Source organism: Schistocerca serialis, chromosome 5, assembly GCF_023864345.2.
Source record: "Schistocerca serialis cubense isolate TAMUIC-IGC-003099 chromosome 5, iqSchSeri2.2, whole genome shotgun sequence".
Taxonomy (NCBI): domain Eukaryota; kingdom Metazoa; phylum Arthropoda; class Insecta; order Orthoptera; family Acrididae; genus Schistocerca; species Schistocerca serialis.
In genome coordinates this window covers 285,820,598-285,847,833 of record NC_064642.1, presented here as the reverse complement: position 1 = coordinate 285,847,833, position 27,236 = coordinate 285,820,598, and the positions used below count along the sequence as shown (strand labels likewise).

The 27,236-nt window shown below is 44.7% G+C and overlaps 1 protein-coding gene across 1 annotated transcript in view; it reads left to right on the top strand.

Moving 5' to 3' along the window:
• The window catches only part of LOC126481904 (uncharacterized), a 120,702-nt gene that overhangs the window by 79,611 nt on the left and 13,855 nt on the right, over positions 1-27,236 (top strand). Inside the window, exon 4 of the mRNA XM_050105861.1 lies at positions 16,374-16,520. Within this exon, the coding sequence (XP_049961818.1) occupies positions 16,374-16,520 (147 nt within the window). The remainder of the gene's footprint in view (positions 1-16,373; positions 16,521-27,236) is intronic.

The window sequence follows — 27,236 nt, the reverse complement described above, 5'->3', positions numbered from 1 at the left end:
GAGATGATCGACGGATCACCATCAAATAACTCAGTGCTCAACTTGACATCTCTGTTGGTAGTGCTGTCACAATTGTTCACCAGGTGGGATATTCAAAGGTTTGTTCCTGCTGGGTCCCTCGTTGTCTAACCGAACACCATAAAGAGCAAAGGAGAACCATCTGTGCGGAATTGCTTGCTCGTCATGTGGCTGAGGGTGACAATTTCTTGTCAAAGATTGTTACAGGCGATGAAACATGGGTTTATCACTTCGAACCTGAAACAAAACGGCAATCAATGGAGTGGCGCCACACCCACTCCCCTACCAAGAAAAAGTTTAAAGCCATACCCTCAGCCGGTAAAGTCATGGTTACAGTCTTCTGGGACGCTGAAGGGGTTATTCTGTTCGATATCCTTCCCCATGGTCAAACGATCAACTCTGAAGTGTATTGTGCTACTCTTCAGAAATTGAAGAAACGACTTCAGCGTGTTCGTAGGCACAAAAATCTGAACGAACTTCTCCTTCTTCATGACAACGCAAGACCTCACACAAGTCTTCGCACCCGAGAGGAGCTCACAAAACTTCAGTGGACTGTTCTTCCTCATGCACCCTACAGCCCCGATCTCGCACCGTCGGATTTCCATATGTTTGGCCCAATGAAGGACGCAATCCATGGGAGGCACTACGCGGATGATGAAGAAGTTATTGATGCAGTACGACGTTGGCTCCGACATCGACCAGTGGAATGGTTCCGTGCAGGCATACAGGCTCTCATTTCAAGGTGGCGTAAGGCCGTAGCATTGAATGGAGATTACGTTGAAAAATAGTGTTGTGTAGCTAAAAGATTGGGGAATAACCTGGTGTATTTCAATGCTGAATAAAACAACCCCTGTTTCAGAAAAAAAATCTGTTGGATTACTTCTTGAACTGCCCTCGTACATCGCCTAACAAATATTTCTTTGTATCTAATCGAAAAGTGAAGTACTAGCTTTCGTAAACGCAACTTTAAAAATTTTGTAGTGTAACGAAATATTTTCTTAAGATTTTCATCCCCTATTGCACACTCTTGGATGCTGAATTTCTAACCGAGAAGTCAAATACCAGTTGTCATATAAGTAGCCTTAAAAATCCTTTAGTAGTTCTTTAGTAATCAATTATTTGCAAAAAGACTTTCACCCACTATTGTACTCTCTTAGTGGATGAATTCCCAAAAATTTTCATATAAGTAATATTTTTTTAACCAAATACCAGTGTTCGTAATTCTAGCTTCAAAATTACCTTAATAACGACATGCTTTCAAAAGGTCTTTCGCCCCCTATTTCATCCCCTTAAGAGTGTAATTTCGGACAGTCCCTTGTTAAGCGATGCCTACAGCATAAGTTTCACACCCCCTCCAAATTTCAAGTTTCTCTCCACAACTGGGCGATGATGAGTCAGTGAATGAGTTGCACACTCTTTCACCCCCTTAGGGGTTGAATTTCCAAAAACTGTGATAGGCGGCGCTACTTCTATCGTTTTCGTGGCAGCAATGTAAGCCACTGGGCCCATCAGTATGATGTTGTTCCTTGCTAGGTACCTGTAGTAAAGCCTTTATTTTATTTTTGACTCGGGCATAGCTCTTCTAATTTCTGACCATTGCTTCTTCGCAATGTATTTTTACGTAGGTAACCTTTGTACTCATGACAATTGTTATCTTAGGTAATGTACTTTTTCTCATACTACATTTTTTTCTATTATTTTATAGGCTTTATCAAGAGGTTCATTCTGATGAAGACACCACCCTTAGAGGGTGTCGAAACCTAGGTCAATGCACTTACGTTATTTGCAACCGGTTGACTGTACAATCCTATGTTGAAACAGTGAAACACGAATTCTTTTATTATTTGTAACTGAGGAATCAAATTTAAATTTTTAATAGATTTAGCTTTGAAATGCTTCCATAATAGAATATTTTCATAAAAATCTCACTCTCCATTTCACCCTCTTAGGGGGTCAGTTTCCAAAAATACTGAAGCACGTATTCTTTTTATTTGCAACCAGGAAGTGAAATACCAATGCTCATAGATGTAGCTTTAAAAATACTTTGGTATTCCTTTAATAAAGGTGTATTTTCAAAAAGGCATTCACCCACTACTTCACTCCACTTTTCGTAGTTCCAGCTTCAAATTTTTCTTAAAAGGGACATTTTTTTTCAAAAAATAAAGTACTTCATTCCTGCTTCTCTCCCTTAGGGTAGGAATTTCGAAAAATCTCTTATTAAACGACGCCTACAGTATAAGAGTCACACCTTCTCCAAATTTCAAGTTTCTGTCAGCGGTTTGGGCTCGGCTGTGATGAGTCAGTCAGTCAATCAACTAGTCAGTCAGTCCATAAGGACATTGCCTTTTATTGTAAGAGATCAAGATTATGTTGTGGATAAGTTGCAAGTTCCATAAGGCTATTATTGTATCTTGCATTGATGCATGCCTGTGTTCGTTGTGCCATACTGTCCACAAGTTCAGCAAGGCACCGTTGGTCCACATTGTCCCACTCCTCAACAGCGTTTCGGCGTAGATCCCTCACAGTGGTTAGTGGGTCAAGTCGTTCATAAACAACCCTTTTCAATCCATCCCAAGCAGTTTTGATCGGGTTCATGTCTGGATAACACGCCGACCACTCTAGTCAAGCGATGTAGTTATCCTGAAGGCGCCGCTCATGCATAATTGTTTGCAGCTTTGGGCGGGCTTAGTGACATCTCTGGACAGTCAAAGGGACTACCCACAGCCAACATCTATCTTCAGGAGTTATGGGAACTGGGGTGACGCATAACTTTTTTTGATGTGTGTATTAAATTCGTACCACTTTTCTGAATTCGGTCTGATATTCCATCAATAATGCATGAGTATTTGCTTTTTCTTATTCTTATAATTCTTTTAGTTTCAGTCAAGAATGTTGACGCTAATTTCAGTAGCTTAAAGTTTCGTGTAGTTGCAATTTTAATATACTCTTTTGCTTCTTCAACTAAACCATTTAACGAAGATAGTGACTTGCTCTCGAAAGAACAGTTACTGTCGATGACCGTGCAGCTTTTCCCTGGAATAAATGATGACTAACTGAAAACCTCAGCTGCCGACAGGTGTTGTTGATATACCTCGATGTGGACAGCTGAAAATGTGTGCCCTGACCGGGACTCGAACCCGGGATCTCCTGCTTAGATGGCAGACCCTCTATCCATCTGAGCCACCGAGGACACAGATGAATAGCGCGGCTGAAGGGACTTATCCCTTGCAAATGTCTATAAGTTACAATACATATGCAGAATTGTCGACCCGGAATTCAACCGAACTATACATTCTACACCTTTCACTCGTCCAGCCACATAGATCGCATCTACGTTACTCGCTCCCTTGCTGATGGCACACGTCATGCGGAAGTCTGGCCTTTGGCCTTTTCAGACTATGATGCGTACCTCTGTGGCGTCACTCTCGCCCGACAGCGATTGTGGCATATTCGTTGTCTGTGGAAACTCAATGTCGCTCACCTGACCTCCTCAGACTGCGCCGTATGGTCGAAGAAGCGTGGGCACGCTGCCGCCATCTTCGAGAAGCCTATGACTCCACCTTATCATGGTGGCTCTCCTGTGCAAAGCCGACCCTCAGGAAGACACTGATAAGTTATGGGAAGGAATTTGAGGCGTGGCAAACTAACCCTGCACTTCTGCTACACCATACTACGTGACTGTGCGATGATGCCTTTCTCGCCAGCCCGGCAGTCGATGGTCCATCGCACGAAGGCGCAGATCTCCTTGATCATGCTGCGTTACTTGGAAGGAACTGTAGTCCGTTCTTGTGCTTCTAATCGCATCCCTCAAGAACGTCGGTCGATGTACCACCTCCTTCAGGAACGACAACGACGACGACGAGCTCTGATCCAAGTACTCACTGATGTGGAAGGGCGCCGGCACGACACCCAACAAAGCATCGGTCGTGCTCTCCATGCTCATTTTGCCGGGCTATACGCAGCCGTACCGCATTCTGCAGCACTGATTACAGAAGTCGCTCAGCTTACTACGAACACTCTTCCGGGGGATGCAGTGCATGACCTCCAAGTCGACGTAACCACAGATGAAGTGGTAGATGCTATCAAGGCCGTATAAGGTACAATACATATGCATAATTGTGGACAGTTGGGTGTGTGAGTCTCACGGGAAGTGTGCAAGGGATAATTCCCTGCAGTCGCGCTATTCATCTGTGTCCTTGGTGGCTCAGGTGGGACGAAGCCGGCTCACAGCCGTGTTAGCGTGCGGAGCTGCTCCGCGCGCCGTCAGACGCTCCGCTCTCGGTGGTGTTTACTTCCGCGTCTCGGTATTTGTGTCTATCGAGTCCAGTACTAACGTACTTCGTGGCGCAATCGTACCGCCGTGCAACGATCAAAGTAACGTTTCAGGCCCAACATCCACGACCCAGAGCTTTCGAAGTCGAACAGTACATCCGAGAGAATCTACGTTTGAACCCCCAGGACGTAATCGGCATACATTTTTCCATCACTGGAAGTGTTGTCTACATCAAGATGTCGACGGAGGAAATTTGCACTGACATAATTCACCGTCATGCCACCGGACTAAAATGTAAACACTCTGATTGACATATGGGTGCTGTGACAGTCGCCCATGCTGGATTCGGTCTCCGGACATTGCGGGTGTTTGAGCTCCAGTTCGAGGTGCCTCAGGATGTGGTCATTGCCGCTTTCCAACCATATGGCACCGTCTTGGGTCACGTCGCGGAGAAGTGGCAAACATTTACCACCCACCCCGTACTAAATGGCGTCCGGCAAATAGAAATTGAGCTGACGAAACATATCCCATCGTACCTGATGATTGGCGGTGTGAGGGTCATCATCATGTATGATGGACAGCCACGAACGTGCGCAGGATGTGGCCAGCAGGGACATGTACGTTCCGAATGCTTACACCGCCGTTTAATACAGACACCGACACATGAAGAGACCCAGGCTTAACGGCCACATCCTTACCCATCACCTACGCCAAGATTGCACAGGACCCCGTCGTGCCACTCCCCATTGCGCCAGCAGCATCGTCAACGCCACCCGCCGCAGCACAACGCGCCGACGACACAAGCACGGCGTCGCCTCCAGTGCTCGCTTCAGGACCGTCCGGTTTGCAGACCGAAACCGATGTTCCTGTTGGAACCATGGACGTCGACCTCGGTGTCGTGCCGACGTCTGCCTTTGTCCAGGCAGGTTCGGCGTCAGATGACGGGTGACCACATTCTGATTCAGAAGGCCACATCAGAAAGCAGCGGTCGCCTCGCAAACACAGGAAACGACGACGAACGCCTTCCGATGACGCTCTTTCTCAAAGAAGACCACAGTGCAGTTCCTTCTGTAAATCCTCACACAAATGAAAAAATGGCTGACATCGAAATAAGTGTCCAAGGAACAGAAAAGCAACTGGAATCACTCAACAAAGTCCACTGGACCTGACGGGATACCAATTCGATTCTACACAGAGTACGCGAAAGAACTTGCCCCCTTCTAACAGCCGTGTACCGCAAGTCTCTAGAGGAACGGAAGGTTACAAATGATTGGAAAAGAGCACAGGTAGTCCCAGCCTTCAAGAAGGGTCGTCGAGCAGATGCGCAAAACTATAGACCTATATCTCTGACGTCGATCTGTTGTAGAATTTTAGAACATGATTTTTGCTCAGGTATCATGTTTTTGGAAACCCAGAATCTACTCTGTAGGAATCAACATGGATTCCGGAAACAGCGATCGTGTGAGACCCAACTCGCATTATTTGTTCATGAGACCCAGAAAATATTAGATACAGGCTCCCAGGTAGATGCTATTTTTCTTGACTTCCGGAAGGCGTTCGATACAGTTCCGCACTGTCGCCTGATAAACAAAGTAAGAGCCTACGGAATATCAGACCAGCTGTGTGGCTGGATTGAAGAGTTTTTAGCAAACAGAACACAGCATGTTGTTATCAATGGAGAGACGTCTACAGACGTTAAAGTAACCTCTGGCATGCCACAGGGGAGTGTTATGGGACCATTGCTTTTCACAATATATATAAATGACCTGGTAGATAGTGTCGGAAGTCCCATGCGGCTTTTCGCAGATGATGCTGTAGTATACAGAGAAGTTGCAACATTAGAAAATTGTAGCGAAATGCAGGAAGATCTGCAGCGGATAGGCACTTGGTGCAGGGAGTGGCAACGGACCCTTAGCATAGACAAATGTAATGTATTGCGAATACATAGAAAGAAGGATCCTTTATTGTATGATTATATGATAGCGGAACAAACACTGGTAGCAGTTACTTCTGTAAAATATCGGGGAGTATGCATGCGGAACGATTTGAAGTGGAACGATCATATAAAATTGATTGTTGGTAAGGCGGGTACCAGGTTGAGATTCATTGGGAGAGTCCTTAGAAAATGTAGTCCATCAACAAAGGAGGTGACTTCGACCTATACTTGAGTATTGCTCATCAGTGTGGGATCCTTACCCGATCGGGTTGACGGAGGAGATGAAGAAGATCCAAAGAAGAGCGGCGCGTTTCGTCACAGGGTTATTTGGTAACCGTGATAGCGTTACAGAGATGTTTAACAAACTCAAGTGGCAGACTCTGCAAGGTAGGCGCTCTGCATCGCGGTGTACCTTGCTCGCCAGGTTTCGAGAGGGTGCGTTTCTGGATGAGGTATCGAATATATTGCTTCCCCCTACTTATACCTCCCGAGGAGATCACGAATGTAAAATTAGAGAGATTAGAGCGCGCACGGAGGCTTTCAGACAGTCGTTCTTCCCGCGAACCATACGCGACTGGAGCAGTGGCGGTCCCCCTGCCACTCATGATGTGGAATCCACAACACCCGTTCCAGAAGTACGTGACCGTCACATGTCCACGTCGTCAGCTTCCTGGGCCGAAGACGTTGAAGAAGAAGTGGAACAGACTGCCAGCGTGTCTGCACAGGAGTCCACCTCGGCGACACTGGGGCTGGCGCCCCGCCAGTAATTATCGCCACTGCGGCACCACCGGTGGGTCTCCACCTGCCGTCTACTTCTACCGCACGTTCGGCAAATACTGAGGACGGCCGTACACAGCAATATCGTATCGCCACGATAAATCTTGCCACTATTCGTGCCCCCCCCCCCCCCCACAAACAGGCCATGTTCCGAGACACTATTTACTCTGCGGGTGTTGATATAGCACTCTTACAAGAGGTGTTTGTGGCTGACTTCCTAGTTCCCACCCGATACAACGCCCATGTTTCCCCCGCATCCGACACCGGTAGCGGAGTCGCCATCCTGCTACGCGACGGACTCCCTACAGAGGACGTCATCTACCTCCCCACTGCGCGAGGTATGGCCCTCACACTGTTCGGCGTGCGTATTATTAATATCTACGCTCCGTCCGGAAGTGGCCGCCGTCATGACTGGCAAACTTTTTTTGCCGAAAGCGTCACACCCCTCTTCACAGGTCCGTAGGACGATTCGGTACTCGGTGGGGATATTAACTCGACACAAGAGCCTGCGGACCAACTCCCGCTACATTCACCTTGTGCATCTCTCTCAGTGGTCATCGACCGTCTACGACTTGTTGACACTTGGAAGAAGCTCCACGGAATTCAGCCGGGCTATACATTCTACACCTTTCACTCGTCCAGCCGCATAGATCGCATCTACGTTACTCGCTCCCTTGCTGATGGCACACGTCATGCGGAAGTCTGGCCTTTGGCCTTTTCAGACCATGATGCGTACCTCTGTTACGTCACTCTCGCCCGACAGCGACTGTGGCATATTCGTGGTCTGTGGAAACTCAATGTCGCTCACCTGACCTCCTCAGACTGTCGGGCCACGCTGCCGCCATCGTCGAGAAGCCTATGACTGCACCTTATCATGGTGGCTCTCCTGTGCAAAGCCGACCCTCAGGAAGACACTGATGAGTTATGGGAAGGAATTTAAGGCGTGGCAAACTAACCCTGCACTTCTGCTACACCATACTACGTGACTGTGCGACGATGCCTTTCTCGCCAGCCCGGCAGTCGAAGGTCCATCGCACGATGGCGCAGATCTCCTTGATCATGCTGCGTTACTTGGAAGGAACTGTAGTCCGTTCTTGTGCTTCTAATCGTATCCCTCAAGAACGTCGGTCGATGTACCATCTCCTTCAGGAAAGACAACGACGACGACGAGCTCTGATCCAAGTACTCACTGATGTGGAAGGGCGCCGGCACGACACCCAACAAAGCATCGGTCGTGCTCTCCATGCTCATTTTGCCGGGCTATACGCAGCCGTACCGCATTCTGCAGCACTGATTACAGAAGTCGCTCAGCTTACTACGAACACTCTTCCGGGGGATGCAGTGCATGACCTCCAAGACGACGTAACCACAGATGAAGTGGTAGATGCTATCAAGGCCGTATAAGGTACAATACATATGCAGAATTGTGGACAGTTGGGTGTGTGTCTTAGGGAAGTGTGCAAGGGATAAGTCCCTGCAGTAGCGCTATTCATCTGTGTCCTCGGTGGCTCAGATGGATAGAGCGTCTGCCATGTAAGCAGGAGATCCCGGGTTCGAGTCCCGGTCGGGCACACATTTTCAGCTGTCCACATCGAGGTATATCAACAACACCTGTCGGCAGCTGAGGTTTTGAGTTAGTCATCATAAACCATTTAATCCTATTTTTGGAACGATATTTAAAAATTTATTGTTAAAGTACGCGCAGTTTGTGAATTGTCACTCTCAACATTGTCATTTAATGTAGTTGTTATACATCTGAAGTGTTGTACACTGAATGGTTGTCATATTATTTGAGAATATGCCCATATATACGTATTATCTGCATTATTAATTACTGCCTTGGCGTGCTTATTTGTCAACTTTAAATGACTTTCCTGTCAGTATAATGGTATTTTTTGTACAGAGCAAGTAATGTCGGACCCTGGCAAATTGTGGTCTTTAAATAAATTTCCCTTTCCTGCTACATGTTTCCTGCACGCTATTAGTACTCACTTGAAAAAAAGGAAGAAGAAAATACTTGGAGGAATATGCATACATAGAATGAGGAAATTGCAACACGAAGACGGATATATGCACAAATTAACTACGAGATGTCACAAAAAAATGAAATTTTTACTGTTTACAAGGTGTACGACAGTTTTAAAAGCAGAAATCATCAGTTGAAGGCGAGTAACTCTAGGGACCTTCTTCAACATCAACAGCAGAAAAATATGTGCAAAATGTGTCAAAACAGGCCAACAACTATTTACGAAGAGTAAAATTTCTTCCTCAATTATCGGGTGACGAACAGAAGGAAAATCATGTGTCAGTTTGCACGGAGTTGAAGGATCGTCTTCATTCGTATCCAGCCTTCATGTCGAGTTTTGTAGCTGGAAATGAACCTCGGTTCGATGGGTATGTCCCTACGATGAGAACTCAGAGTTCCTAGCGGAAAACCAGTGAATCTCCTCTCGTCCTGTAAAAGGAACGTCAGTTAAAATAGAATATCAAAGTCACGGTCGTCGTTTCCTATTTCGATATTTAGGACGCAGTGTAATCAGAGTTTGTTCCAAGCGGACCAATAGTAAACGTCAAATTGTAAAAGGGCGTGCTACAATGTTTTCGAAACGATGTAAGAAGAAAGATGGCCCAATGGCTTCCCTCTTCATCACGTCAACGAGCCTTGCCACGCTTTGCTTCTCATTTGCAAGTTTTTGGCCGGAAAAAGTGTACCTGTGCGGCCACATACGTCTGACCAGAGTTAGCACCATGCGACTTCTGGCTCTTCCCAAAAATTAAAATCGCAGTTAAGGAAAAACGTTTTGACACAATTCCTCACGCTGACAGGGTCACAACAGAGCACCTGAACGCTCTTCCAAAGCAAGCCTTCCAGACATACTTCCAGTTAGGGATTCAAAGTTGGGATAAGTGCATTTCTAGCCACAGACAGTACTTTGAAGGCGGTTAAAACAAATTCCATGTATTCTTAGTATATTATCTGTAATAAAATTATTCACCGTATTTTGTGACCACACTTCCTACATTAAAATGCACCGAAAATTAGGATTTCTGAAATTTCAGGGCACTTTGAAGCCCTCACGTACTGACTCAGAGACTGCAAACGTCATAAGATGGAATCAAGAACGATCCCTTCCTGACAATATTCCTCCATTCGATTTGTATGAGAGCTGACAAAGTGTAAACGTATCTAGCTAGAGTACAGCGATGCAGAAACGACCTACTAATCATATTCCACATAGGTATGTTCAAAGGGTAACGTGTAGGGCGAATTTGCGTGTGGGAGACATTGGTCCCCTATCATTTAAGAAGAATACATATACGTTCCATGATAAACGTGTCCATGCATTGTCATGTGGTAATATGGCAGCCAATATGTACGAGTTGAAAGGGCATGTTGTATCCGATGTTGACTCAAACTACAACACTGCTTTTGTTTGCTAAGCAGTTCATGAGTTCATATAGTAGACTGAACTCACCACGTGTCGTGTAACACTTATAAAAGCATCACTACGGAGCAACTTGAAGCTGGAGCAGTCCGCAAAATCTACATTCCGCCAATCGTTCAGTTGTCTATTGCAATATGAGGTGGTTGTTCGTTTCCCAATAATGAAAGCCAATGCTACGCAGTGAGTGCCACCAGTCCAGCCAGCAACACACAGCAGGTTGTCACATCACAGGTAGTCATCTAGTGTTCAAGAGTCGATCCCGCGCTGTGAAGAAAAGTTCACTCCGTCCGAAATAGTAAGCCATCATTCCGTGCTACGGTTGCATGCGATTCTCTTCCATCCATTTGATTCGCACATGAACCACCGTCGTACCTCGTACGAGCCGAAATTCAGGTGTTCTGCCCTTTACACAGAACCGGGGATCCAGACGCACTTTCAAAAAAAAATATATCGTCATTTCCAGCAGGCTCTGTAGGTAAATCAGTACATTATTGGGCACTACTGCTCAGTTTCGAGTTTTACCTCATTTTCAAGTACATAAATGGCTGTGGACATGTCCTCCTTGTAAGAATGCTGTGTATCCTTGAAAAAATGGCTGGTATGCAGAGATACGACAGGAATATTCAGGGATATGACCAATCATTCGAAGCACAAAAAAAAAAAAAAAATCTTCAGTAAACATCGGCTCTAAAAAGCATACCTTAGGCGCTACGAGCACTTCCTCATCTTCGATACTGTGAAATATATATCTACCACGAACACTTTGCTTTCTATATTTTGTAAGGATGTAGCATGGATCAAAACAAGAAAAAATTGTCTGTTAAACGTTGGTTCTAAAACGTATAAGTTAAGAGCTACTAGTGATCGATAAGTTGAAGAGAAGTGTTTCACAGTAGCAAGAACGAGAAAGCGCTCATCGTTCTTCAGTAATGTATATTACAGCTCACCTTTACCAGACTTTTTTGCTTCGAGTGGTCGTTCCTGTTATTTCCACTAATACTGACCATTCCTCCTGGAAGACCACGTAGATCAAAATGTCTCACTGCAAGCACAACTTCATATAGCGCGGTCGTCATTGGATTCGACTTCAGAATGAGCAACCGAAAAGCATGCATACAATACACGATATATGATATAAACTAACGAGGAGGATGTGTCCACATCCGTCTGTGCTCTCGAAGCCGATCATTGTGCTACAAGTACACATTTTAACGAACAACGTGGTGAAAACAGCCCTTCTTTAAATTTATCGAGTCTTTGGCGCCGCCGGCCGAAGTGGCCGTGCGGTTAAAGGCGCTGCAGTCTGGAACCGCAAGACCACTACGGTCGCAGGTTCGAATCCTGCCTCGGGCATGGATGTTTGTGATGTCCTTAGGTTAGTTAGGTTTAACTAGTTCTAAGTTCTAGGGGACTAATGACCTCAGCAGTTGAGTCCCATAGTGCTCAGAGCCATTTGAACCATCTTTGGCGCCCAGCAAGAAGAAATCTGTCAACTTGCTTTCACATTTTCGCTTCACTTGATGCCTCTACAGTGGCTGAGCTTAGCGTAGCACTGCCTTGGACAGAGGGCGGTACTCGAACTCATGTGCCATCTCTGTGCAGACTAAATTTTTTACCAAGAGTCTGAACCACACTGTTAGCTCCGGATGGAATCGAAATTATACTGTCGAGTCATCAGAGACGAAGTTCCTCTGCTTTTATAGGGATACTCACTGTTGGACCACAAAAGAAATACCGATATTATACAAGAACTAAATGTTGAATATATTACAAATATGTGAAAAATACTGGCAATTGGAAAGACTATGTCCGACGTATGTCTTATGGTAGAACAACTAAACCGGCAATGGAATGTAACCCAAACGGCAAGAGGAGCTTTGGACGTCCTTAAAAAGATCGCTTAAACAGTTCTCTGACGGAACAGGCCAAAAGGCCTACTACTCTAAGATGATGATGATGATGATGATGTTATGCCTTTTCGTTGTCCTCCTAAAGACAGAGATATTGTAAAGTCAAGACCAAGAGTCCAAGAATAGTAAGAACATGTATCGGATGTAATATTGAAAGTTATTCTCTCTCACTTTCCAGATTTTACTATGTCGATTACAAGATTTTTGCAACTAAACAAGTAGCTGAAGAAAGATGTAAATCTACAGAAACAGGAATCCATGGATTCCATGATGAAGTTCTGTTTGCACCCAGTTCTTGCACGAAACCTGACTGATTGGTTTTATACACAGTATTTCAGAGCGTAGCAAGAAGCTCCGTCTTCACGTCAGCACCGAATATCTCTATAGTATTGCATATTAGTAGCACCTCCTCTGGAGGATTGCTTGAGGCAAACTTCGTAATTTTGTAACTTCATTTCCTGTATAATTTCCTGAATCTGTTTAACCTGCTCGAAAAACCTGGAGATCACTAATGTTCATCTCACTTGCAGTTCAGAGCGCCCAGTCACGCAGATCACTCTCGGTGACTGTGCACTGACTCTCACGAACAGTTGTAAATCTTTCGGATAGTTTTTCTTTCACACGTATGCGAGTTTCATTTAGGGACATATTTGGTACTTAGGGTAACTCTTCTTACCCTATACACAATTCATGTTCGGATGTTACAAAACGAAACAGGCTCTTCACATTGCTTTTGCACCAGCGTTTCCTCCCTCCTTCGTTTACCCAAATATTTATAGCCTATACTTTCTCAATGAAACGTATTATTGTAGGCCTACATGTTTTCTTTTGCCTTGGAATGTAATCTATTTTTGCTCTGGACTTAAGTTAGCACAACAAACAGCGTTCAAACCACAGTTGACATAGGCCTAATGGCCGAGTTGTTTCCGGTTTCCGCTAATGCTTCCACAATTTCTAACGAAATGTAGACATCATTCGAATGGATGTTCAAGAAATTAACTAGTAAATAACACACATGTAGTTCTTTGGCAGAAGTATGCGATTTCGACAGCATACCACGTTCTATATACTTCACCTTTGGAAGTCTGAAAATATTAATTCGATTCCGCATTACTGTGAAACTCTGGAACCTGTACAAAGGCAGATGCTGTTAGCAAGAGTATACGAAAAAATCACAAAGTTTTGATTCCACAGCTAACAGCGATACCGCAAAGGTAACGGCAAATTTGTACGTATATTAAACCAGTCGCATATTCGATCGAATAGTAACTGTGAACAAATGTGTCAGAGAAACTATCAACGTAAACTGCAGTTTGATTCACAAATTACTGTCGCGCTGTGCCGTGTTATCTGTTTATCAATGTGCCATCAACCAAAGATACACTCCTGGAAATTGAAATAAGAACACTGTGAATTCATTGTCCCAGGAAGGGGAAACTTTATTGACACATTCCTGGGGTCAGATACATCACATGATCACACTGACAGACCCACAGGCACGTAGACACAGGCAACAGAGCATGCACAATGTCGGCACTAGTACAGTGTATATCCACCTTTCGCAGCAATGCAGGCTGCTATTCTCCCATGGAGACGATCGTAGAGATGCTGGATGTAGTCCTGTGGAACGGCTTGCCATGCCATTTCCACCTGGCGCCTCAGTTGGACCAGCGTTCGTGCTGGACGTGCAGACCGCGTGAGACGACGCTTCATCCAGTCCCAAACATGCTCAATGGGGGACAGATCCGGAGATCTTGCTGGCCAGGGTAGTTGACTTACACCTTCTAGAGCACGTTGGGTGGCACGGGGTACATGCGGGCGTGTATTGTCCTGTTGGAACAGCAAGTTCCCATGCCAGTCTAGGAATGGTAGAACGATGGGTTCGATGACGGTTTGGATGTACCGTGCACTATTCAGTGTCCCCTCGACGATCACCAGTGGTGTACGGCCAGTGTAGGAGATCGCTCCCCACACCATGATGCCGGGTGTTGGCCCTGTGTGCCTCGGTCGTATGCAGTCCTGATTGTGGCGCTCACCTGCACGGCGCCAAACACGCATACGACCATCATTGGCACCAAGGCAGAAGCGACTCTCATCGCTGAAGACGACGCGTCTCCATTCGTCCCTCCATTCACGCCTGTCGCGACACCACTGGAGGCGGGCTGCACGATGTTGGGGCGTGAGCGGAAGACGGCCTAACGGTGTGCGGGACCGTAGCCCAGCTTCATGGAGACGGTTGCGAATGGTCCTCGCCGATACCCCAGGAGCAACAGTGTCCCTAATTTGCTGGGAAGTGGCGGTGCTGTGGAGACCTCACGCCCCACGTGTTGAGCAATTCGGCGGTACGTCCACCCGGCCTCCCGCATGCCCACTATACGCCCTCGCTCAAAGTCCGTCAACTCCACATACGGTTCACGTCCACGCTGTCGCGGCATGCTACCAGTGTTAAAGACTGCGATGGAGCTCCGTATGCCACGGCAAACTGGCTGACACTGACGGCGGCGGTGCACAAATGCTGCGCAGCTAGCGCCATTCGACGGCCAACACCGCGGTTCCTGGTGTGTCCGCTGTGCAGTGCGTGTGATCATTGCTTGTACAGCCCTCTCGCAGTGTCCGGAGCAAGTATGGTGGGTCTGACACACCGGTGTCAATGTGTTCTTTTTTCCATTTCCAGGAGTGTATGTGCTAGCTGTGTTGCTCACACGCTTTCTGTTACAGCTATGGCAGGAGTGTACATTTCTCCAGCCGCCTGGCGAGCTACGAATTCCGAAAACTTCAACATGTTTAAAAATTTTTGTAGTGTCTCTTAGCACTTAAAGTACTGACATAGTGTTTCTTGCGGTATAGTATTCCTGTTTGAAAAAAATTAGGACAGGTTTTGACATGTCGGATTGGAAAGTTCCCATGTGAAGTCGTGTGACTTGGGGCAGTAAGCTTAGTTTTTGTCATTATGTGCTGTGTGAAGTAGCTCTGATAGTTGCAGTTTTTCTCAGTTGTAGCTGTAACCTAGCATTGATTTCAAGAATAAAATAACACGGTATATTATTGCTGTAATGTACTAGTACAGGTATCCCGGTTTCTCTAAAGTTCCTGTTATTCATGTGATGGTTATCGTTTCTACATGTGGCCAAGAGTTACGTATTGACAGTTCATTTTATAAACAGTGGAATTACGTTTCTTCAAAGAATACCTGTTTGTGCTGCGCTACGAGTATTTTAGTTCAATGCTGCCAGAGGAGCAGATGGCAGAATACGTTTGCCAGGCACCATTAACTTTCTCACCATTCCTCAAAAATACCCGTAAAATTGTTTTATTATATATTTCCGAGAAATTAAATTCTTTTGCAACCGTAGTATGTAGCTTTACACAAATTGTGCTTCCATAATTTATGACTTCTGTTTAAACCAAAAAAGATACCATAACAGTATCACGATAGTAACATTACATATCGGCAACACTACATGGAGCAAAAATGAAAATATAAACGCTTATTTTGTGTAAATGCAGACAATACAGATATAAACGAATTTAATTTCTTATATAAGCCTAATAAACATTTCGTATGTATTCTTGAAGTGAAAATGATATTTTGTCGTTTGCCCTTGGAAGTGAGGGATTGAAAGACTCACAGTGCAATAAAAACAGGTATTCACCGAAGAAATACAATTCTGTCGCTTGTAAACTGAACTGTCGATACTTTTCAGCTGATCACACACGTAAAAACGATAAAAATCGCGTTAACTTTCGGACTTCAGGAGAAATTAGGTTACCTCTAATACTACACACGTAGCAGAATTAAAGACGTTTTCTTGTTGAGACCAGTTCTTGATTTCAGTTATAAATGAGATAAACTGTAACTGTTAGATCAGCTTCGCGTAGCACCTAATGACAGAACCTCACTTTCTGCCCCGAGTAACTTGACCTACACGCTAGTTTCGATAGAGTGTCGTCATTCACACCCAGTGTCATGTACGGTTAATGGTTCTCTGGATAATCACGTACCTGGGCCCTAGTTTCAGCAGAAGCAGACGCTGCAGCTGAAGAGCTTCTCGGAGTGTGAGGACCGCGGCACGGACGAGCTGCGCTTCGCCGTCACCCAGCACGACGGCCTCTTCTCGGGCAGCATCATCTTCAAGCGGCCGCTGGACAGCAAGGTGCAGGTGAGGCCACCTCCACTGTCACTGCCAGCCGGTAACGGTCACTGGAGCGCGCCTTCCATTTCCGGTCACTCTTGTGCTCTCAAATGTGTCGGTCGCATTTGGTGGACAAAATTACACATAATCGATTTCGACTGTTGAATCTCATCACAAGAACTAAAAACAGTGTCTTGAAAGTAACATGCCAATTTATAATAAAACCCTCATTCTTTACACTTGTTGTTAAGTGGGCACACTGAGTGTTTGATCACGACTTGCTACTTTTTTTAGAGTTTATAATGAACGTAATGCGTCAAACCCACTGAGGTGACAAAACTCATGGAATGTTTCTAATGTCGTGTCGGACCTCCTTATGCTCTTTGTAGTACACCAGCTCGACGTGGTATTGACTCATCATATCGTCAGAAATACTGAGCTATGCTACCTCTGTAGCCATCCGTAGTTGCGAAAGTGATGCCGATGCAGCATTTTGTTCACAAAGTGAACTGTCAATTATGTCCCATATATGATCGATGGGATCCATGTGGGGCGATCTGCGTCCCCAAATCATTCGCTCAGACTGTAAAGAATATTCTTCAAACCAATTGCGAAAAATTGTGGGCCTGTGACACAGCGCATTGTCATACATATAAATTCCATCTTTGTTTAGGAGCACGAAATCCATAAATGACTGAAAATGGTCTTGAAGTAGCCGAACCACCTCCAGTCAATGATCGGTTCAGTTGTACAAGAAGACCCAGTCCATTCCATGTAAACACAGTCGACAGTATTATGTAGCCACCACCAGCTTGCACGTTGCCTTGTTCGCGATCTGGATCCATGGCTTCGTGACGTCTGCGCCACACTCGAATGCACCATCAGTTTTTACCAACTGAAATCTGGTCTCATCTGACCAGAGTACGGTTTCCCAGTCGTCTAGGGTTGAATCGACTTGGTGACGAGCCCACGAGAGGTGTTGCAGGTAGTGTCGTGCTGTTAACAAAGGTACTCGCCTCGCTCGTCTGCTGCCATAGCCCGTTAATGCAAAATTTCGCCGATCTTTCCTAACGGATACGTTCATCGTATGTCCCACATTCGTATCTGCTGTTATTTCACTCAGTGTTGCTTGTCTGTTAGCACTGACAACTCTACTCAAACGCAGTTGCTCTCTGTCGTTACATGAAGGCCGTCGGCCATCGATCTTCCGTGGTGAGAAGTAATGCCTGGCATCTATTACTCTCGACACACTCTTGACACTGTGGATCTCGGAATATTCAATTCCCTAACGATTTTCAAAATGGAATGTCCTATGCATCTAGCACCAATCCTGTTAATTCCCGTTGCGCGGCCATAATAAAGTCGGAACACTTTTGACATGAATTACCTGAGTACAAATCACAGCTCCGCCAATGCAATTCCCTTGATAATTCGTGTACACGACGCTACCGCCACCTGTATATGTGCCTGTCGCTATCCCATAACTTTCGTCACCTCCGTGCATAATGCAATGAAATTTTGATTTACACTTCAGTTTTGAAGAACCTACCTTTCTTTTTTTCACTGTTTATGCGGCTGCCGGCATAAACCGTCGATTGATGTATCTGCATACTTGTATTCACCTAATACAACGGCTGTCTATAAACCAATTACTAATTTTATTGTGACAATATCCAGGTCATTTAAACTTTCTTCTTTTACTTAAATATTTTTCTTTCTTTTAAGAAAATAAATTTGTAGCATCCAAGAAATTGCAATTTCAGAAAACCCCCTTGCTTGGCAGATTAGATCTATTCCTTGAACCTGCAGGAATCAATAAAGATCAACGGAATGGAACTTCAGTCGCTCTTCAACACAATTTTAATAAATAAATAGAGTGTACACAGAAGCCGGCAGAGGTGACCGAGCGGTTCTAGGCGCTACAGTCTGGAATCGCGCGACCGCTACGGTCGCAGGTTCGAATCCTGCCTCGGGCATGGATGTGTGTGATGTCGTTAGGTTAGTTAGGTTTAAGTAATTCTAAGTTCTAGGGGACTGATGACCTTAGAAGTTAAGTCCCATAGTGCTCAGAGCCATTTGAACCATTTTGTACACAGAAAATGAAACCCTCTGCATTTATCTATAGTCGCAAAATATTAAACACACTCCTTAAATTTGCCCTCAAGCGGGGACTACTCGCGAAGTGGTACTCAGAAGAGGAGCGAGTGTTAACGTTTTGTTTATAGGAACAGTGGCCGAAGCGGGTAGACTAAGATCGACGGAATGATGAATGATGTGCAACGGAGAGAACGATAAATTTCTGCCAAGAGAACCTGAAGATAATGTTCACTCTGTCGACATTGCCTAACAGCTGCATACGCACATTGTTAACAGGAATGGTGATAGTAACAAGTTATGATAATATCCAACACATTAAAAACTTCTTCACAATATAAGAAACTTTATGAACACTTTCTAACAATAAAATAAGTTAATGGTTATGTGGAAATAGAGACTAGTGTGAATACCGGCAATGAAATGTAAAATATAAACTGTGGTGAAGGTGATTGGAATTTGTAGCTAGTACAAGTGTGAGGCATTCTTCTCAGTTATGGAAAAAAAAACCCAGAGAGATTTGACTTCACGTAACTGGAAAACACACTTTTCACAAATATTGATGGAGTAGTTCATGCAAAAGATAACAAGATTTAGGTCAAAACTTTCAAAAAGCCAGCAGCCATTTGTACAAACAGCTTCCTAATCGGTTTCGAACAGACAGGTTCATCTTCAGACGACTGTTCACATCAAGATGCACATTTGTCCATGTTTAAATGAGTTTTTGGCTCTTTATTCCCTGTTGTGTGAAATATTCTTGGGATGGTGGTGCCCTACAGTAAAACAATCTGTTTAAAGGTAACTAATTCTTCATAATAGTCGAATATAATAGAAACAAATCTTTAAGACTGAGTTGTTGAAGCTACATATTACTTAGATTAGAATTAATCTAAGCTTACACACTGCTCTACTTTGATGAACAGTAGGACGAAACTAAAAGAAATCAACAAAAGGAAGTATCATAATAGAAATTTCAAGAAATAAAAAACTTTGAAAGACTTGCGAAATTGTCTGAGACTGACATACTTGCCTACGCAGAATTAGTGAATGCAATCTTATTAGCTGATACATGAGGTTGTAATTTGCTTTAAATTGTTCTTGAGTAATGTAGGTTTGGGTCTGATGTATCCTGTATGAGCTTTATCCTGTGGTGCTTCTGATGTGGACAGTAAATATGATGCAATCATATTAGCTGACATCTGAGTCTTGACCTGTACCTGTGGTCTAGGGGTAGCGTCTTTGATGCAGAATCAAAACCTCTTGTGTATCGGGTTCGATCCGCACCACTGCCTACATTTTGATAAATAATCAGCACTGACGGCCTTGTCAAAGAGGGCGGAGGATCGGATAGAGGTTCAGGGCACTCTCTTGTCCTAGGGGTGGGAAATTGCCCCTAAAGGCGGAAGAATCAGCAATGATCAACGACATGAGGATGCAGAAGGCAATGGAAACCACTGCATTAAAGACACGTAACGTGTATCCACAGGACATGTGGCCTGTATTTGAAGAAGTGTCATGATGATCTCTCCATTGGCAAAAGATTCTGGAATAGTCCCCCATTCGGATCTCCGGGAGGGGACTGCCAAGGGGGAGGTTACCATGAGAAAAAGATTGAATAATCAACGAAAGGATAACTTTCTACGAGTCGGAGCGTAGAATGTCAGATGCTTGAACGTGGTAGGGAAACTAGAAAATCTGAAAAGGGAAATGCAAAGGCTCAATCTAGATATAGTAGGCGTCAGTGAAGTGAAGTGGAAGGAAGACAAGGATTTCTGGTCAGATGAGTATCGGGTAATATCAACAGCAGCATAAAATGCTATAACAGGTGTAGGATTCGTTATGAATAGGAAGGTAGGGCAGAGGGTGTGTTACTGTGAACAGTTCAGTGACCGGGTTGTTCTAATCAGAATCGACAGCAGACCAACACCGACAACGATAGTTCAGGCATACATGCCGACGTCGCAAGCTGAAGATGAACAGATAGAGAAAGTGTATGTGGATATTGAAAGGGTAATGCGGTATGTAAAGGGGGACGAAATTCTAATAGACGTGGGCGACTTGAATGCAGTTGTAGGGGAAGGAGTAGAAGAAAAGGTTACAGGAGAATATGGGCTTGGGACAAGGAATGAAAGAGGAGAAAGACTAATTGAGTTCTGTAACAAGTTTCAGCTAGTAATAGCGAATACCCTGTTCAAGAATCACAAGAGGAGGAGGTATACTTGGAAAAGGCCGGGAGATACGGGAGGATTTCAATTAGATTACATCATGGTCAGACAGAGATTCCGAAATCAGATACTGGATTGTAAGGCGTACCCAGGAGCAGATATAGACTCAGATCACAATATAGTAGTGATGAAGAGTAGGCTGAAGTTCAAGACATTAGTCAGGAAGAATCAATACGCAAAGAAGTGGGATACGGAAGTACTAAGGAATGACGAGACACGTTTGAAGTTCTCTAAATCTATAGATACAGCAATAAGGAATAGCGCAGTAGGCAGTACAGTTGAACAGGAATGGACATCTCTAAAAAAGGCCATCACAGAAGTTGGGAAGGAAAACATAGGTACACAGAAGGTAGCTGCGAAGAAACCATGGGTAACAGAAGAAATACTTCAGTTGATTGATGAAAGGAGGAAGTACAAACATGTTCCGCGAAAATCAGGAATACAGAAATACAAGTCGTTGAGGAATGAAATAAATAAGAAGTGTAGGGAAGCTAAGACGAAATGGCTGCAGGAAAAATGTGAAGATATCGAAAAAGATATGATTGTCGGAAGGACAGACTCAGCATACAGGAAAGTCGAAACAACCTTTGGTGACATTAAAAGCAACGGTGGTAACATTAAGAGTGCAACTGGAATTCCACTGTTAAATGCAGAGGAGAGAGCAGATAGGTGGAAAGAATACATTGAAAGCCTCTATGAGGGTGAAGATTTGTCTGATGTGATAGAAGAAGAAACAGGTGTCGATTTAGAAGAGATAGGGGATCCAGTATAAGAATTGGAATTTAAAAGAGCTTTGGAGGACTTACGGTCAAATAAGGCAGAAGGGATAGATAACATTCCATCAGAAATTTTAAAATCATTGGGGGAAGTGGCAACAAAACGACTATTCACGTTGGTGTGTAGAATATATGAGTCTGGCGATATACCATCTGACTTTCGGAAAAGCATCATCCACACAATTCCGAAGACGGCAAGAGCTGACAAGTGCGAGACTTATCGCACAATCAGCTTAACAGCACATGCATCGAAGCTGCTTACAAGAATAATATACAGAAGAATGGAAAAGAAAATTGAGAATGCGGTAGGTGACGATCAGTTCTGCTTTAGGAAAAGTAAAGGGACGAGAGAGGCAATTCTGACGTTACGGCTAATCATGGAAGCACGGCTAAAGAAAAATCAAGATACTTTCATAGGATTTGTCGACCTGGAATATGCGTTCGACAATATAAAATGGTGCAAGCTGTTCGAGATTCTGAAAAATGTAGGGATAAGGTATAGGGAGAGACGGGTCATATACAATATGTACAACAACCAAGAGGGAATAATAAGAGTTGACGATCAAGAACGAAGTGATCGTGTTAAGAAGGGTGTAAGACAAGGCTGTAGCCTTTCGCCCCTACTCTTCAATCTATACATCGAGGAAGCAATGATGGAAATAAAAGAAAGGTTCAGGAGTGGAATTAAAATACAAGGTGAAAGGATATCAATGATAGGATTCGCTGATGACATTGTTATCCTGAGTGAAAGTGAAGAAGAATTAAATGATCTGCTGAACGGAATGAACAGTCTAATGAGTACACAGTATGGTTTGAGAGTAAATCGGAGAAAGGCGAAGGTAATGAGAAGTAGTAGAAATGAGAACAGCGAGAAACTTAACATCAGGATTGATGGTCACGAAGTCAATGAAGTTAAGGAATTCTGCTACCTAGGCAGTAAAATAAGCAATGACGTACGAAGCAAGGAGGACATCAAAAGCAGACTCGCTATGGCAAAAAAGGCATTTCTGGCCAAGAGAAGTCTACTAATATCAAATACCGGCCTTAATTTGAGGAAGAAATTTCTGAGGATGTACGTCTGGAGTACAGCATTGTATGGTAGTGAAACATGGACTGTGGGAAAACCGGAACAGAAGAGAATCGAAGCATTTGAGATGTTGTGCTATAGACGAATGTTGAAAATTAGGTGGACTGATAAGGTAAGGAATGAGGAGGTTCTACGCAGAATCGGAGAAGAAAGGAATATGTGGAAAACACTGAAAAGGAGAAGGGACAGGATGATAGGACATCTGCTAAGAGATGAGGGAATGACTTCCACGGTACTAGAGGGAGCTGTCGAGGGCAAAAACTGTAGAGGAAGACAGAGATTGGAATACGTCAAGCAAATAATTGAGGACGTAGGTTGCACGTGCTACTCTGAGATTAAGAGGTTAGCACAGGAAAGGAATTTGTGGCGGGCCGCATCAAACCAGTCAGTACACTAATGACAAAAAAAAAAAAAAAAAAAAAAAAAAAAGTGAGTGTTGTTCCTTACTTTAATTTTGTTTCCATCCATCTTTCTTAGTGATTTCCTTGCTTCTCTACATGCTGCTTGAGTCATTCAGTGTCCAACCATAAAGTAGAGGTGCACAATCACAACAAAGGAAGTTGGATGGAAACAAATATAAGTAAGGAACAACACTCATATATTAGCTAATAGGATTGCGTCACATTTACTGTCCACATCAAGAGCACCATGGGATAAAACTCATACATGATAGCACTCCGTCATCAGGCCACAAGTGGCCCATCGGGACCATCCGACACCGCTCTCCCGGTCGTGATGATGGTTTTCTGCGACCGGAGGCGCTATTATTCGGTCGAGTAGCTCCTCAATTGGCATCACGATGCTGAGTGCACCCCGAAAAATGGCAACAGCGCATGGCGGCCCGGATGGTCATTCATACAAGTGCTGGCCACGCCCGGCAGCGCGTAACATCGGCGATGTGACGGGAACCGATGTATCCACTGCGGCAAGGCCGTTGCCTCACATGCAATACATCAGACACAAAGAACTTTGTCGGTACCTAAAATTTCTGGTGTTCTTAAAACTCTGAAATCTAGAAAGGCACCATGACCGATGAAATTTAGCAGAATTTCTTCCGAATAGTGGTAACTACGCTAAAAGATGGCTGGCTGGTTTCTTGGAAATTTTGGAAATCTGTGGTAAGTTCCTATGGGAACAAACTGCCGACGTCATCGGTCCCTAGGCTTACACACTGCTTAATCTGACATCGAACTTAAAGTAACTTTCGCTAAAGACAACACACACGCCTATGCCCGAGGGAGGACTCGAAACTCCAACGGAGGGAAGCCGCGCGAACCGTGGCAAGGCCCCTAGACCGCGCGGCTACCCCGCCCGTGCGCAGATTTCTTCTCCGACGTTAAGATATCAGGTTCAGTCCCACAAAAAATTAAACAGTCAAAATTATAGAAATACCAAAGCCCGGTAAAGCATTTTATCTGCCTCAGAACTATCACCCAGTGACACAATTGAGCACTATTTATAAATTCCTTGAACGACTATACAATCTGGCCACTCCAGTGATCTTTCAGAAGCTGCCTGTTGAGCAAGCTGGATTCCGAACAGGAAGGAACTGAGCTAATCGGTTCTCATCTTTAACAAAATTTACTGAAGAGGGATACCAAGTGAAGAAGAAAACTTCAGTTGGTTTCGCTGATCTAATTGGAGCGTATGAGGCAAGGACTGCTTTATAAATTATTGTTACTTGCTCCATGCAGACTGAAAAATATTAATTCACAACATGTTAGCTGAAAAGACATTTACAGTATTTACAGGAAAAGACACTAGCTGTTCAAAAGTGTCCGTCCATGCCCCTCTCAAGAAATCCAACTTCTGACCAGCATTTACTTAAGTGGAAGTATTTCCAAACGCAAATAAAACAGAAGATTTATGTTTTCACCTGTTCAGTAGATTGGCACACAGAGCCCTCGATGTCTGTTTTGAGGGAGACAGCTTTATCATAACATTTATCCAAAATACGTTGGGATCACGTTAGATAGGACTCTCTCTTTTAAGGAGCACCTGGCACAAACATCTGTTAATCTCAATATCAGGGACCACATTCTCCATACACTATGCGGCATTCGTTGCGCAGACACTCTTCGGCTATCAGAACTCGTGTTGGTATACTCAGCAATAGAGTCTGTGCGTCTGTTGGGCTTAATAGTCCACATGTAAAAAAGATAGACGTAGAACACGAGGTCATACCCCTTTTTAGTAGGTCAGTACGATGTACGCCCACGTACTGTTTCGCTGTCTCGAGCCACATTCCACCTCTTGATACCAGACGGAAGAGCGCCCTATCACTTGAACACCAGAACATTTCTAATAACACAGACCTTCCATTATTGAAAGATGTATTTCCTGAAGAGCGAAAAAGGCTAATATCAAGATATTCCCCTCTTATCACAACCAGGCCTCTCACAGAAAATGAATTCAATATCACTGATGAACGGAAACGCCGATGGCAACAAAACTGTCTTCCACATTATTTGAAACTGCATTGCATGCAGAAGAAACCCGCTGAATTCGACTAGCTTTTGGTAATTCTGACTACCCTGAAGTGCATACGAACGGGCCACGGGAGATGACAGAAGCTGTAAAACAGAACTAGAGAAATGGGTCGATCTGGTGAAAGAGAAAATATAAACTGTACTGAAGGAAGTTAGAAGCAAAGGTTGCCCAGGATAGAAATTCAAATGAGAAAGGAGCAAATATCCTAGCATGGCTAAGAGATAAGTACGTGGAAACTGAAATATACACTGCCGTTTCTGAAAAGTGCAATACCGAGAAGGAATTACCCGAATACCGCCACACTTGGTGGAAGTGGCGATGGGTGTGCATGCAATATGTAATACGTTTTGCAGCGAGATGTGGTTCACGTAGGCCGAGCAGAGCCTTCTCGTGTCTGTTCGACAGGGTCGTTGTTGCGCCTAGTGTAGTCGGTGCAGAGCTGTCACACAAGGCGGAAACAATACAATGAGTGCCAGTATGCCTCGTCGATGTCAAATGGAGCCATATTTTTTATCTCATTTTTTTTTTCTATATTGTGTGTTGAATTTGTTTGTGGCGGACGTCCTATGGCACTCATTTAGGTTGCTCGTTGATCCGTTTACTCAGTTTTTTTATGTAGAGGGCAGCTAAACCCTCTGACCGAACACACTGAGCTACCGTGCCGGCTCGGCATGTGAGCGAGTTCGAACGGGACAGAATGATCGGTCTCCGGGAAACGGGGTTCTCATATCGTGACATTTCGGCTCTGTCTGCCCCCGGTAGCTGAGTGGTCAGCGCGGCGGAATGTCAATCCTAAGGGCCCGGGCTCGATTCCCGGCTGGGTCGGAGATATTCTCCGCTCAGGGACTGGGTGTTGCGTTGTCCTAATCATCATCATTTCATCCCCATCGACGCGCAAGTTGCCGAAGTGGAGTCAAATCGAAAGACTTGCACCCGGCGAAAGGTTTGTCCGACGGAAGGCCCTAGCCACATGACATTTCATTTCATTTCGGCTCTCTCAAGGCATGCTGCTGCGACAGTGTTGCGTGTGTGGAAGCAGTAGATAGGGGAAGATCGTATGCAGTGACGAGTGGGAACTGGACTACGGAATATGAGCGCAGCATAGGATGACCCTCATCTTGTCCGCATGGCCATTACGGACCATACAGCGTCATCCACAGGGTTGGCTCGTCGCTGGAGCACTGCAACAGGTGTGAACTTGTCTGCATCGACGGTTCGTCACCATCTGCTCCAGGATGGACTGGTTGCACACATGCCTTTACGTCGGCTTCCATTGTCCAAAAACCACAAGCTCGTCCGACTGCAACGGGCACGTGAACACCGTCACTGGGGTGCTAAGTGGCAACATGTAATCTTTTCGGATGAGTCCCCCATCAATGTGTCCTATAGTGATGGTCGCATACACGTCCGGCGCTACCGTGGTGAGAGCAACCAGGAGGGCTGCATTGTGGAGCGGCGTAGCGGACAAATACCGGCTGTGATGGTTTGGGTCGACATTGATGAAACAACCGATCTCACCTCGTACGTATTGCGGGCACTTTGAACAGCAACCGGTACTTAACGGAGGTTGTGGAGCCTGAGGTACTCCCTCTGATTCAGACATCTCCAAAGTCCACATTTCAACAGGACAATGCCCGGCCACATATTGCAAGTAATGTACAGGCCTCCTCCGAAGAGCGACGGGTACCATTGCTTCCGTGGCCTGCACGTTCACCAGACATGTCTGGAATATGGTTGGTCGGTAGCTGGTGCGTCACGCTCCTCCAGTAAATGATGTCACAGATTTATGGGTTCGGATTCAAACTGCGTGGAGGGAAATCCCTCAGGAACGTATTCAGAACCTTACTGAATCAATGCCACGGCGTATAGCATCTCTAATTGCAGCGCGTGGTGGCAACACGACGTACTTAGTAGTAGGACTCAAAGGACATGTACAGATTTGAAAAGGCAATCATTTGTTACTTGTCATATACCTAACCTGTGGTATTAAATAAACTGAATTCATGCGTTTCCTTCTCGGTGCTGCAGTTTTCACAAACTGTAGTGTAGATGTTTCCTAGAATAAAGCTGA